At 53.2% G+C, this 13,246-nt stretch overlaps 4 protein-coding genes across 4 annotated transcripts; 1 reads left to right on the plus strand and 3 right to left on the minus strand.

The window, feature by feature from the left end:
• Positions 1–1,346: 1,346 nt before the first annotated feature.
• Positions 1,347–1,751, minus strand: MAM_01310 (uncharacterized protein; the record flags this gene model as incomplete). The annotated part of the gene is made up of 1 exon (XM_040820109.1): positions 1,347–1,751. One exon carries the CDS (start codon positions 1,749–1,751, stop codon positions 1,347–1,349), a length of 405 nt encoding a protein of 134 aa, XP_040681597.1.
• A 4,329-nt stretch (positions 1,752–6,080) lies between these two features.
• On the minus strand, positions 6,081–6,884 carry MAM_01311 (Copper amine oxidase; the record flags this gene model as incomplete). The annotated part of the gene is made up of 4 exons (XM_040820110.1): positions 6,081–6,125; positions 6,193–6,418; positions 6,491–6,695; positions 6,743–6,884. The coding sequence occupies 4 exons, from the start codon at positions 6,882–6,884 to the stop codon at positions 6,081–6,083; spliced, it is 618 nt and encodes a 205-aa protein (XP_040681598.1).
• A 122-nt stretch (positions 6,885–7,006) lies between these two features.
• On the minus strand, positions 7,007–9,217 carry MAM_01312 (Copper amine oxidase; the record flags this gene model as incomplete). Its single annotated transcript, XM_040820111.1, has 10 exons — positions 7,007–7,359; positions 7,414–7,497; positions 7,560–7,612; positions 7,677–7,706; positions 7,764–7,890; positions 8,037–8,258; positions 8,316–8,445; positions 8,502–8,817; positions 8,871–8,885; positions 8,949–9,217. 10 exons carry the CDS (start codon positions 9,215–9,217, stop codon positions 7,007–7,009), a joined length of 1,599 nt encoding a protein of 532 aa, XP_040681599.1.
• A 2,158-nt stretch (positions 9,218–11,375) lies between these two features.
• Positions 11,376–11,858, plus strand: MAM_01313 (uncharacterized protein; the record flags this gene model as incomplete). The annotated part of the gene is made up of 1 exon (XM_040820112.1): positions 11,376–11,858. The coding sequence occupies one exon, from the start codon at positions 11,376–11,378 to the stop codon at positions 11,856–11,858; it is 483 nt and encodes a 160-aa protein (XP_040681600.1).
• Between the last annotated feature and the right edge of the window lie 1,388 nt (positions 11,859–13,246).

Below are 13,246 nucleotides of genomic sequence, written 5' to 3' on the forward strand. Positions count from 1 at the left end.
TTGATGCGCTGGTAGAGATGACGTGGAAATACTACACGCGTTGCTGAGAAAATAAACTTTTTCTTGCGGGTAACTTCCCTCGTCTCTTTGATGAGAAACTACTCGCATCCACTCTGCCGCAAAATGCAAGCTTGCAAGTCGCAAGTTATGACTCGTGACCGAGACGGCAGCCCATTCTCTGTTGTTCCATCTAGGACCAGCCACGAGCCAGCACATCCCGCGACGCCAAAAGGTCGGTGAGCCAAGCAACAGGGCAGGGCCCCTCTGGCCCTCTGGTTCTGGCTGTGCAGATTTCAAAGTCTGTGCCGACTTGGCCTCGGCAACTCTCGTCTCGACACTCGAGATACTTGGGCCCATACGTGTCACGGCGCTCGTGCTGTGTTGTTGGCCGCCGTGATGCGTTGTAGTCCTCATTCTATCTCTTGACCTTGGGATCCCCCTTGTTGAGAACGAGCAGAAGTGCTGTTGGTCCTATGCTACTCTGAATATTATCTTCCCGTGTTCCCCTTTAGTAGAGGAGAAGTAGTCCTGGCAGTTGTTGCAGTCTTCCGCCTCACCGAATTCAAAGGTCAAGGCACTGATTGTGTGAGCGTCGCAGGTATAGTTGTAGTTATCGACACATCATGGCCTGGTTGGCGCTGCTGCGCCGTCTCGGCCGCGCATTGCTGGTCCTCGCTGGCCACGAGGTCCATGGCACCAACTGTACGCTCGGCAGGGCTTTTCAAGGCCATTGATTAGGGCATTTCTGGGCTACAAAGTCGTCGGGCTCCATGCATTACCTGTCCTCGTCTCCTGGAGTCCCGCGTTTGCCGTTGTATTCCTCAAGCACGTGTGCCATGTGGTCGTGGAACGGGAGAAGAGAGGCTACAAGCTGGGGCGACAAGAGATGTTCTCAATGCTGGTGAATTGTTTTTAATTTTTCTTTCAAAAAAACCAGAAGGATAAATCATCAAAAAAAAAAAAAAGACAAAAAGACAAAACAACACACAGCTAGACACTGTACTACATTGGTTCTCAACTCGTACGAGGCCACCCTTTTGCTTTTTCGTCGCAGTCCCTAGGGCCCCAAGGTTTCCGCCATCCCTTGCTTGAGTAGACAGACACCAAGCACATTCCAGCGTTTGCCAATACAAGCACCTCTCTGTACGGCCTCTTGACGGCTTCAGTTCATTGCCAAACCGGCTCGTCTCCCGAGTACGTCGCCTTTGGCAACCGTCCGCCAGTGTGCCCGCTAAGACACTCCTCATATCTGTCCTTGACTTCTTGGTCGCATTGACTAAAGTCTCTCCCCTCACCTCGACAGTCACGAAACCATTCGCCCATTTTGTCTCGACAAACGCTCATCTCTACGGCTCTCGACGGCTGCCGTTCATTTCCTGGCGCCCAAATTGTTGAACCCTGAACCTGTCGACTCTGGAGCAGACTTTGGCGTTACTGTTTTCGTTGACCACCTTGTAAGCGGGGCAGTTATCAGAGCCATGGTAAGCAGCGCACTGTGGCACGTTTCGGCGCTTTGTAAATGTGCCCGTCTTTCTGTCCCCGCAAATCCACATGCCATATCTGCCAAACTTGGGATGCGGCACAGCCTCGTCGATGTGGCACGTAGGCCCGTCCTCTTGGTAAAAGGTCTCTCCGTGGGCACAGCCATTGGCACAAATGGTTACGCCTCCGGCATTGACTTCCTGATCTTTGCTTGGGAGGTCCGCGCTGACACCCGCGGCACAGAGCAACAAGGGCAGGACGAACAACATGGTGATGGCGCAAGGGGTTGGAGTGAGCTTGATGAGGATAAAGAGTGGGAATGGTAGGTGGATAGTGTAGGCTGAAAAAATGTATCTTGTTATTTTGTTCTTCTTCTTTGGATGGATCTTTGTCGTGGAAGCATGCCTGACCTCTTCGGCCCAGGTAGGGCTACTTATAGGAATCCAGAGTCTGGAGTCTAGAGAGAAATCACAAGCCTCGAGTACCCAGAGAAGACAGCTAAGCGACTACCGTGAAAACGATTCATGACTGCAGTCGACACTGTAGATGCAACGTTTATGCGTCGGCTGGAAGCAGGAGGTTCGTTCATGCGCCAGTGGAGAGGCCGAGGGGATACGAGACGTACGTACGTACGTGTTGCTGAGAAGAACTTTTTTTTTTTGCTCAGCAAACTTCTCTCTCGGCTCTTTTAATTTGAAACTAGGTTGTGTCCACTGCAATAGACTGTGGTCATGCGCGGCTGGCAGTCATTTCGTCGCACCCCTGATGTTTTGCCTGGCTGTCGTGTCATGATCTGCCGTCTGAGGCACAGTGCAAAGGGTTTGCAAAAGTCAACATGCAAAGTGCAAAATGCAAAGTGCAGCGCTTGGCGTTTAGACGTACACAGGTGACAGCAGGGACAACTGTAATAATGACACAAGTGTATAATACAACGTGATGACAAGATAATTATATAAAAACAACACAACTATACAATAATGCACTATGTAATAACAACACAAAAACACAACAACAACATCAACATAGTCTCATCATCGTAGGAGCGTGAGTCTCTTGCCACCCTGTGCGACAGGCCCGCCCAGCTCAGCGGCATGCCAAGCGCCCACCTCTCAATTTTACTTTTTGCCTCCCAGGCCTGCCTGCCGCCTTGCCGCGCGATTCATACACCGCCGCAGCTGGCATAGCGTAAATATCCTTAATTTCATGCCCTCGCGTGAGCTGTATTGAAGGGATTACGTGTACCGCCGGGGTCGCTTGCTTGACGCAAGTCCAGATTAAAGTTCAGCCAGCTATCCACGTGTCTGTCTCGGGAGGCTTTTCCCTGCTTGTTCCCTGAATCGTGTTCCAACGATCCATGCCTGAGGCGGGCGGAGGGCGGAATCGATCTCGTTCTAGGCAATTTGGAGTCCTCTTGACACATCGGCCAGACCTGTGGGAGACGGAGGACATGGGCCGGCCACGTTCGGTTTCGCCGATGCCCGGGACACTGGACAGCCTGCTCGTCGGCGAGCTCCCACCGACTCACTGCTCTCTCCGGTGGGGGCGGAACGGCAAACGCAACGTGGCTATCAAGATTCAGGGGTCTGGAGCAGGGAAGGGGTCCAGCCCTCGTTGCCCTCGCCTTCTGCCGGCACCGGCACCGGCACCGGCACCGGCACTCGAAATGGTGGACTCGGAGGGAGGCCCGGCAGAACATCAACGTCACGGACCAGTTTGTGGCCACAATGAAAGCCTTTTGCATCTTGTTCTCTGGGGAACAAGAGAGAAGCAGTCGGAGAGCGTCTCCGAGGGGCCATGGTGCCATTTCCCCCCTGTTTTGTGAGCAGTCGCCCCTCGACGACTCGCCTTGGAGAAGCGTGCACAGGGACAAAGCTAATAGTATTACAAGACCTCGCTGCAACGTCGGCCGCCTTCACAGTCTTTGCCGGGTTCCCGCCTCGCGACGCCGCCCAAGAGTCTCCAGCACGACAGGGCATCGCCATGCATTCCGACCAACTCTGGGCGTGGCCACCGTTCTATCGAGCCCTAAGCTGCGGGCGGGATACTATCACCTTCTTCATCGCTCTAGTTGAGCGCATCTTCCTGTCTAGCGACATGCCACACCACGTGTTCTGTAGCACGCACGAAACCTCTGCATCGGACTACCGTCGAAGCGAGCCGCTTGTGCCTTGGTAACCCCCCTTGGTGGCAAGGAGCACAGCTCAAGGTTGAGTCCACTGTGTATGATTTTGCTCAACCATCCCCAGGTCTTTGATTTTTGCTTGGACGTTGAAAGGAGCAGGCGTCTGAAGGGATGAATCTTCAATATATGCCCGTCGGATAGGGGTAGATGATGGATGATGCCTCGCGCTCCACGGCACAGACAACGGTGACCTCGTCCTTTTCTGTTCCATGACAATATGCGCCGCACCGGCCTGCGCTGCCAGAGCCATCTGAAAGCATTGGAATCGACTGCCGCGCCCGTTGGAGAGTGGACGCTTTATCACCACTGCCCCCGTTTGAATTGTCCTCGACCATTCGCCACGATGTGACCCGACACGCTGCAGTAAAATACTTTTTACAAAGCTAGCGAGGGCTCTGCAGGCTATAGTGAGCGAATGTAGTCGCCCTGAACTGCACTAGATGAGGGGGACTTTCTTCTGTTGCCAGGCTCTAGCTGTCTTTTGCGAGCAACGCCAGGTTGGCGGGTTTTCATTCTTGGTTTCGGGTGTTGCGTGTATCGAACCAGACGCCGTGTAGCTCTTGGCGCGTCTAGTCTCTCGGATCACTGCTCCGTCGGAACTTCAACGTGAACTGCAAGGAATTCCGCAACGGACCGCAGGCGAACTCGCCGCCACGCACCTCGGCCAAACGACGCTTTGCTCTGGTCACGGCCAGCACGGCGTGACACTGCGCTGGTGGATCAATTTCCAGTGCGTCATCTTGCCAAGGTACTCTGGATCTATTGCCCTGCACTGGCGAGTTATTGTCCCTTGGGCTCCAGCTGATGGCTTTGATTGTGGTGCTAATCCTGTTATAACACTTTGCTCTATATATACTTTTATTTCTATAGCTTATAGGCTGGAGTGGATTCAGACACCGCCTGCGGAGGCGTCGCATGTCCATGGGTTGCGGTGACGTCAATCAGGGCGTTTATACCTGCAACGCACCAGCTGACCTTGTCTGGGTTGCGTGTCCTTGGCTTGCATTCACGCTTCTAAGAGACTGCGTCAGCCCGTTACCCACGAGTGTTCCTGCAGGAGATGGCCAAATGGCGCCTAGGGCTTCCATAGCACCTAGCGGGGTATAACAGTGATGAACTCTTCAGAATATTCAGGCAATAGTTTATAATAACAAAGGTAGTGAGCAATATTTTCTCATACTAGGAGTTTTATCATAAATTTAGTAGAGATTCAGGTCTAGGAACTAAGACAAGACCTGACAGATTACACGCGGCTTAATATTCGGCATTTTGTCGTCTCTGACCCTATGTCTAGCAAGATCTAATTCTGCAGTCAAGCTCCGTTTCCAGCATTATCAGCGCTGATTCAATTTCTCCTGCGACAACTGTCCCATCCGGTCGACTCCCCGACTACCGGTTGCGATAGGTGTATCAAGGGCTCCACGTAGAGGACTGGGAGCAAAAGACTGAATTGCCAGCGTATTGATTTGTTGTTGCACGCAAAAGCCTCGAACACATGACTAGCTGCAAGGCACAAAGGTTGCAGCTATCACGATGCTGAGGTCTCAGCTCCAGGACTCTTCCTGGAGAATGCAGATGACCCGGCCATTGCTCGCCTACCTGACCTGACTATTGCTCTTTCCTAATTAGGTAATATATACGGAGGAGTTAACTTGAACACCTAACCTTAACTCTTACTCTAGCTTTAACCCTAACTCTAACAAGTAGTAACTTCTAAAATTAAAGCTCCACTAAAGTCTCTACTAGCAATAGTCAGGTCAGCTCAGGTGGGCGAGCAATGGTCGGGTCATCTACACTCTCTGTATGCGTGTGTGTATCACTTGTAAAGTTGTCGTGGACTCAAGCCGGGAGCTTCAGACCGTATTAGTGCGCCCTGTTCTCGGCCACATTAGAGACACGTAGTATATTCCTCCCAAGATTTAATTTGACCAGAGAAAAGCGGGACAGAACTGTCTACTTTCTTAATTCGTAGTTACTAGCAACGCTTATACGCACAGCCCTGCAAGGTCCAGTTCTTGGCAAAAGCATCAAGTCTCCTGGGACCTGACTTGAAGACTTGACTTTTCGAATTTTGTACAGGGCCGAGGCTCAAAGCAGGCCTTCCGGCCGTCGTTTGCCTATCCCGTCATGAACCCTCTCTATGCCTTGCGCACAAGCATGTTCAACGCGCTATTTACCACAACGACATGTACTCTTGCCTTGATCCTTTCTGTTTCAATCGTGTCTTTTCCTCTAGAGTTACCCCAAATTGTGTGTTTACAGATCTCGCTTGCATCGATGCCTTGCTTTATAGTCCTATCATTACACTTGTCCGAGTTAGACGCATCGGGACAACGATTTCCAGCAAGGGGTTGCAGTAATTAGACACGCGGGCGGCTCGGTGTTTGCCACTGGCCGGGAGAAGAAGCTAGAGTACTCATGCCGTACCTGTGTCCCTCCAGAGCTTGGGAACCATCTGGCTCTGCGCGCATTTTCGGCCTGGGTTAGCCGGCGACGAGACCGCAAGCTGGGGCGCGAGGCAGACGTACCGTGCCAACTTGACAAGTCGTGTTCCGGGAGCCAAACGTCTTGAGGGACTGTACCTTGCCGTCTTTGTAGTTCAGCCGGACCTGCTGGGACGTGGCGCGCGAGGGGTCAAGCGGGAGGTAGTTGAGCGGCTCCATTCGAAGCGCCGAGTGTGCCGTGGCGAACAGAGTATTGGGGACGTCGCCAGTATGCGGCGCGTGGTGCATTCCGAGATTGAACCAAAGGACGCTGTGGGTGCCGTTAGTCGGTCGTCTTGTTGTTGCGCCGCGGGGGCCCAGTCGGTGGCGAGGCGCCGCTTACAGGTCCTCCTGATGCAGAGACTCGCCATCAAAGAACTTGGCAAAGTCGATGACGGGGTCTGCAGGATCAAGCACGTTGTACGGATGAGCGGCCTGAGCTTCTGTGTCCTTCTGCCGGGTCACGTAGAAGTGGTGGTCGGCGAAGTTGACGGCCTCGAGGGCGTTGGACGGGTTCGCGACCGTCAGGAAGATGGCATTGGAAGTTGCTGCGGAATCAGCTCCGCCCAGATGATGGAGAGGAGAGCCCACCTACCGGGAGAGAACTTGTAGCCGGGGTATTCTCCAAACTCGTTGGTGGCGTCCTTGTTGACGATGGCGTACGCTGCAGCACTGTTGGGGGCCCAGTTGATCTTGGCTTCGCTCTCGTTCAGGATGAACGATTTCTGCAACTTCATCGTGCTCCGCTTGGCACCTCTCGATCACGGGTATCTTTGGTTGTCGCGAGTTGTTTTTGAGATGCCGTCAGCAGCTGCGCCGTTGGAGCTCCCGGGAGAAAAGGGGGGGATTCCTGCATGACTTACTCGGCGACAGCGCGCACAAACTCCACCTTTTGGAGGCTGTTCTTCTCGCCCAGTATATCAATATCGGCCTTGTAAGTGAGCACATGGTCGTGGATGGAGCCAGACAGATGGTCGTGTATCTTCCACCCGTAGTCTTCGTTGTTGGCGGAAAAGCCCCCGAGGATGTACCCAGACGCCCGTACGGAGACCTCGATGCCGCCGTCCAGGAAGAAATTGTACGAGAACATGTAGTCGTAGTTCGCAATGGTCGAGACGGACCTTACTGTAAAGGCAATGTTCTTGGTAACAGTGGTGTAATGAGCAGCAGAGTGGCGATGCATCGGGTATCCCTGGTCAAACTCGAACAGACCTGGGCATGTTAGTGGGCCAAGGTGCTGGGCGACACGCCTGTCGTCAGACTCACAAATGGCGTTGGCCCGACTGTAGGACCTTTCTCCCTCTTGGTAGGTGGCATTCAGATACGTCGAGTATGTCGGGCAGTCATAGCCTAGTGCCCTTGTCAAACTTGTACCCCGTTTTGACGCCGTCGTCGGCGCACGCAGCACTCACCATCGACAAGAGATACCACACTTGGCCCAACGCCGGGCTTGCTGTCGAAGTAACTGCGGCGGTGATATCATGTGAGAGCTGGACACGTCATCTATCTGGCCACCGGGGCCGCCTTACATGGTGCCGGACTGTGCCGGTTCATTTCCTCTGCGACATGTCAGGCCGAGTCGTGCTTTCACACGTTTTCCAACAACACACACGTACGCGTAGTGAGCCAGGGCCTCCTGCAGGCCCAACTGGTGGATGGTGGATGAACAGTTAGGAGCCAGCTCGACGGGATGCTCGTTTTCGACAGCACGGGCCAACATAACGTACTTCGTATAGAATCCGTCTGCCCTTGTATTTGACGTTGAAGAGGCGCAACCCATTGTCCCGGTTGTACGACAGGAAAAAAGAGAAATCCACTACATCAACTTTCAGCCCAGACACCCAGCCATGGAAGAGACGGACGAAGCAAGGAAACTGTCCGGCACCTACTCCACTCGACATAGCTTTCCTTGCTGTCGACGGAGAAGCGATTGGGCCCCGGCATAACGGGCGTGGGCGGCGGCTGGTTGTCAAACTTCATCGGGTCACCTTGCTTATCCAGCTGAGCCCACGGGCCGTCGACGTTGGCTCCGAGCTTGGTGAAGTTTGCAGACGTTGCGGCGGCCCGGAACGCGTCGGCGGTTGGGTAGAATATGCCGTTGTAATGCCATCCTACCACGGACCATTTTTACGGATCGCGACCCGTGGCATCCAGCCCGAAGGACAGACCAAGGGGAAGAATCGTCTCCGTGTCAAATATCGAGGCGGGCTGGTTTACGAAGTTGTACCACACAGTCAACCTGCCCTTGTCCCTCAAGGGCGGATATCCCGGCAGCAGGCTGAGCGTATCCTCCAGGGTCTGCTGCTGCTTAGAACATCTTGACCGACTCTCTCTCGTCATGACTGGCTACTCACAGCGTTCCACAGAAGCTTTGTGATGTCGGCCACAGACAAGCCCACGCCGTTGGCAAAATCCACCAGGGCGCCGCCATCAGCAAAATCCACAGCCACTCTGCCTTTGCCGGCGTTGTTGTAGAGGAAACGAAGCGGCTGCACCTCGGTCATGTTAGTGACGGGAAGGGGGCCAATTACATAGTCCTGGAGATAGGGATTGGGCGTGGCCCCGAACATCAGAGTCGCGCGGGCGCACCGTCGAGGAGCCTTGGTCGTCTTGTTGTTGAGAAGCGGAAGCGCATCGCTCTTATTTGGGAGCAGGAGCTCCACGAGAAGGCTGAGACGCACGCGTGAGCCGTGGGCGTACATTTGACGGACAAGGCAACGTACATTTTGTTATCCCAGCTATTCAACCACGTCAGACACACACCAGGCCGTCCACGACTCCACGCGATGCAGGTCCCTCACCTTCCGGCAGAGTCATATGCAGTGAGGTTGAGGCCGGTCGAGTCCCGGCGCAAGAGGTCGACAACGTCAGCAGCTTCCTTGTCAGTGAGCGCGGCCCAGATATTCCCATGCGGCGCAGAGACTGAGGGCTGCCTTGCCTCGCACACGGAGGAGTTCAGGGAGCTCCGACGCTGCTGAGCCGTGAGCGGCGTCACGCCCCAAGGGTCATGGCCGTAGCTGGACAGCCAGCTGGCCAGGTCGAGCATGCACGAGACCAAGGTCCCAATCATGTTGGCTGTCGTGGTTTCGCGGAACTCGACAACCTGGTCGTGCTTTGCGTGCCTCTGCCAGCACGCGCGGCATGAGACTTTTTATATGGCCCTTCTCCAAGCTCACGTGTCACCTGCAGTCTGCTGCCTGCTGCAGCCCTTGCAGATCGGGTGCAAAAAATCTGCGGGCGTCTCGGGACAATGCTACGTTAAACGTGGCATACTTTGGGTGGCTGGCTGAAAGCAGCCCCCCGTGCATTCATCTCGGCGGATGAAAAAGAAAACACTTCTCGCTTCCTTCAGCTTCGTCGCAGTGAGCCAAACTAGGCCCGGGAGGAGTTCGTGGCACCATGGGGGAGTATTGCCGAGACATTCGTCTCCGAGGTCGGACCTTTCCATCGCTCGTCTGGGACGCGTTTCTGCCCACCACATAGTCAACGACGTCTTGTCTATACATATGTCTCTGGATCAGCCAACGATTCTACGCGCGGGCAAGCCACTACCGACCAACCGTCACGTAAACGAGTCGCCGAGCATCAGAGACCTCAGGCCTCGAGCCTGCTGTTGGCATTGGATATTCAAGCTCGCCGCTTTTTGCAAGTAGGAGACATTTGATACCCCAAAGTCGTTTGCTAGCTAAATCGAGCGTCGTTGTCATGTTGCTCCAAGTCCTCCATTGTGTATGCCCTGGCCGCGCAATTTTTGCAGTTTTTGACTTGTCCCAAGGAACCTCTTCAATATGACGACGAAATGGCTGGGCTTCGCCAAGCTCCGCCTTTGCAGATGCTCTCGCTGATTCCTGAACAAGCACTAGGCTGAAGCCACGTCTCAGTCCCTCGTTATGAAAATCAGCCCAGAGCGGCAAGAATTTCCGTCTCTGATGGGATGTCGGCGCCTCCAGTACGAAAAGCGTCCGTATAGTCGTGGCCGGGCCGCAGCAACAGGGCCTGGAGCAATAGCTCACTCAATTCACTTGTGATGACACGCTTTGGCATCAAAGCATCTTTTGTTTTGCACAAGTCCCTCGTGCCCACAGGCTTCGATTCATGCAGCAACCTTCTGCCCCAAGTCTCGTGATTGTAGCCCTCATGTAACCCAGCCCCCAGTGGGATGCCAGCTTCCTCTCCCACCAGCTCGCCCACGAGCCGTTTTACGGAGACACACGGACGATGACAAAGTCTACCTCTGCAGGATCTGGCAGGATCAGGATTACCCGATTCAGGACGCGGAGCGAAAGGACCTCCAAGGGAAGTGTGTTGAAGTGTGTGACTTGTGACAAGGGCTGCAGTAACAGGGCTTGAAGCAATGCCTCCATTGAACCGTAAGAACGTCCTTTGTACGGGTTATGAACGGTCCTTGTGTGACCGTGTAGCAGAAACCGTCTCCTTGCTCCAAAAATTGCCAGGCACATGCGGGCTCTACATCCCAGTGTCTACCGACCGAGCCCAACCGGTTCGAGGCCAAACATGGTGAGAGCAACGGGTTGACATGCGGTTGAAATAGCCGAAACAAGTCGTGAATGCACTCCTCAACATCTGGGTGCGTTCATGCGGGCAGGTCCGCAACATGCAGAAGCTACAACCTATCGAAGCAGCAAAAAGACCTGCGTGTCTCGACACATTCGTCTCATTGGACTGTACGTTGGGAGTCGTTTTGAGAGTCGTCCCTGTGCCGCCGGCGTTCTGAGCTTCAAAGGCAGCGTACAGCAAAAGAATGAGCCCGCCTCGGTGCGTGGTGCGCATCATTCACACATGTTTGTTGCGTCTCGACCCTGCTGTCTGCCGCGGTGAGCTAACTCGATGTGCACTCGCATCATCGGGTAATCTGCTCGATGTGGCCTCCCCATCATCGGTAATGTCGACGTGACCTCCCGTTATCCGGACCGAGCACATCCTGCAAACACCGACACCACATTCCTCACTCTACACTTGACAACTGAAGACAAGACTACGTGCAACATGATGCAATGGGACAACTCGATGGTCGGCCGTGCCTATAAGACGCCGTCTCCCCGGTGCCTCTACTGGCCTTCATCCACAAGCTACCATCCTCTTCAACAACAGACTACCGACCTTCTTCAAAGTCAAGAGCACATCGGCTTTTGCACGATCGACACGCCGTTCCGTCTTTGACTCTCAAAAGCCCCATCTGACAGAATTCCATCTCACCACTTTGCAAAATGTCGAGCCAATCCGAAGCCCGCCGGCTACAGCGCAAAATCGATTCTCTTCGAAGGAATGTGGAAAGAAACTCGAAGAAACTCGAAACCATACGAACTAAGGAGGCAGCTCGTCTGGGAATCAAGGTTCGGCGGGCCGAGGAGACACGTTCTCGTACTCGCTATGTGAACGCGAGAACCGCTTTGAACGAGGAAATGGCTAAAATAGAGGAGGGAGAAGAGATCGATGAGATTAAACTACAACGACTTAAAGCCACGTGCAATGAGGCTGGAATGGATCATACAATGGCTCGAACAAGAGTGTGGCTCGTTACCAAGGCGGCGGAAGAAATATGGCGGATGCACAAGAAGGACAATGAGCTGCTGGAGAATCACATAGTGTTTCTGTCGAATCTCCTCGAGAACCCTCCTACAGCCACGCCCAGTGATCCCGAGGAGCACGAGGAGCACGAAAGAGCAGATGGACGTCCAGACAGCAGCTAGTTTTTTTTTGTTTTTGCGTGCTCGGGCAAGGGGCATGGCAAAGTACAGTGTGCAATGCGGGGGAGCACAATTGGTGCTTCAGTCATTCGTTTGACTCAATTTAAACTTCCTAGATATCAATCAAGTGCTTTCGTGATTGTCCCGCGCCGTCGGCTTCTAAAGAGTGTCATGTCACTGTTCGTTCTGGGTGGGTGAAGTTACAGTGGAGTACATGGAGAGATATCGGGAAAGGATTCATAGAGACCTTGCAGATAGTCAAGTAAGCAGTGGTGACTATATGAGTCCCCTAAATCTCCTTCTTCTTTAGATGGATGTCTCTGTTCTTATGACTACTAACAGCTTGGGCTCTGACTATTCGTGTCAAGTCCCCAACGGTGCTCTCCTCTTTCCAAGATGGTCCTTCCACTCCTGGCCCAGTCCACGCCGACGTCTTTCAAGGCCTGCTACGAAGAGCGCTTCCGATTCGGTCCCTTCCAGATGACATCACTGCATCAGCATCCGTCGCCGGGGGATTAGACGTGATGTTGTGGCCATATGGACATCATTGGCGATCGAATTTGCAAATCGTTTGCCTTGACAAATGCAGGTGGACCGAGGGCTGGTCACGAAGATCAGGGCTCGGAGCAAAGACTCATATTAGCATATGGTATCGCATAGTCTTGAGGTCCTTGGTTCCTCCATCTGAAGGCACTGGCCAACGAGGGCTATATACACAAGAAGGTGTCTGTTTGTGTAGCCTGGCGGGACGACTGAGGCATCAATGGCGGAGGCATGTTGGGCCTATGAGGGCATCGTGATAGCTGCAACCTTTGTGCATCGCAGCTAGTCATGTGGTTGAGCCTTTCCGTGTGACATCGTCGACTTGATATCCAACCGGAACATCATGGGTGTCCCAGCCGAATCGTCGTACGACGCGGTATCCCTTCATAGACCAGTAGCTTGGGGCTATGTCTTTCCAGTTCTTAATAGCTTTATAGGTAACTATATATAAGTATTACTAGTATTAACTATAAACTTAAGAAGAATATTACAGTTATCACAGGATATATAATTAAGCCTCAGAGGCAGGCAATTATAGGCAAATGGAAATAACTTTTCTATTTTGTTTAAATTTTTTTATTAGGCGATTGTAAGTAAACACTTTATACGCAAATGTAAACTTAGTTTATAACGCAGTCTAAGAATGCTTAGTTATTTTTGCGGTACCCATGGAATTTTAATTTTGCGGCGCGCGAACCTATGGGCTCCCCGGACTTCTGGTTTGCTTACTCAGCAGGACAGAGCTAGTGGTCAATGCTAGATATCCTGGAGTTCCCTCTTCTCACATTTCATCTCTCTGATGGAATGACATGCTGAGATTGTCTTATCAATCCCACGTTCTACTAATG

This window comes from Metarhizium album (assembly GCF_000804445.1).
Source record: "Metarhizium album ARSEF 1941 chromosome Unknown scaffold_2, whole genome shotgun sequence".
Classification (NCBI taxonomy): domain Eukaryota; kingdom Fungi; phylum Ascomycota; class Sordariomycetes; order Hypocreales; family Clavicipitaceae; genus Metarhizium; species Metarhizium album.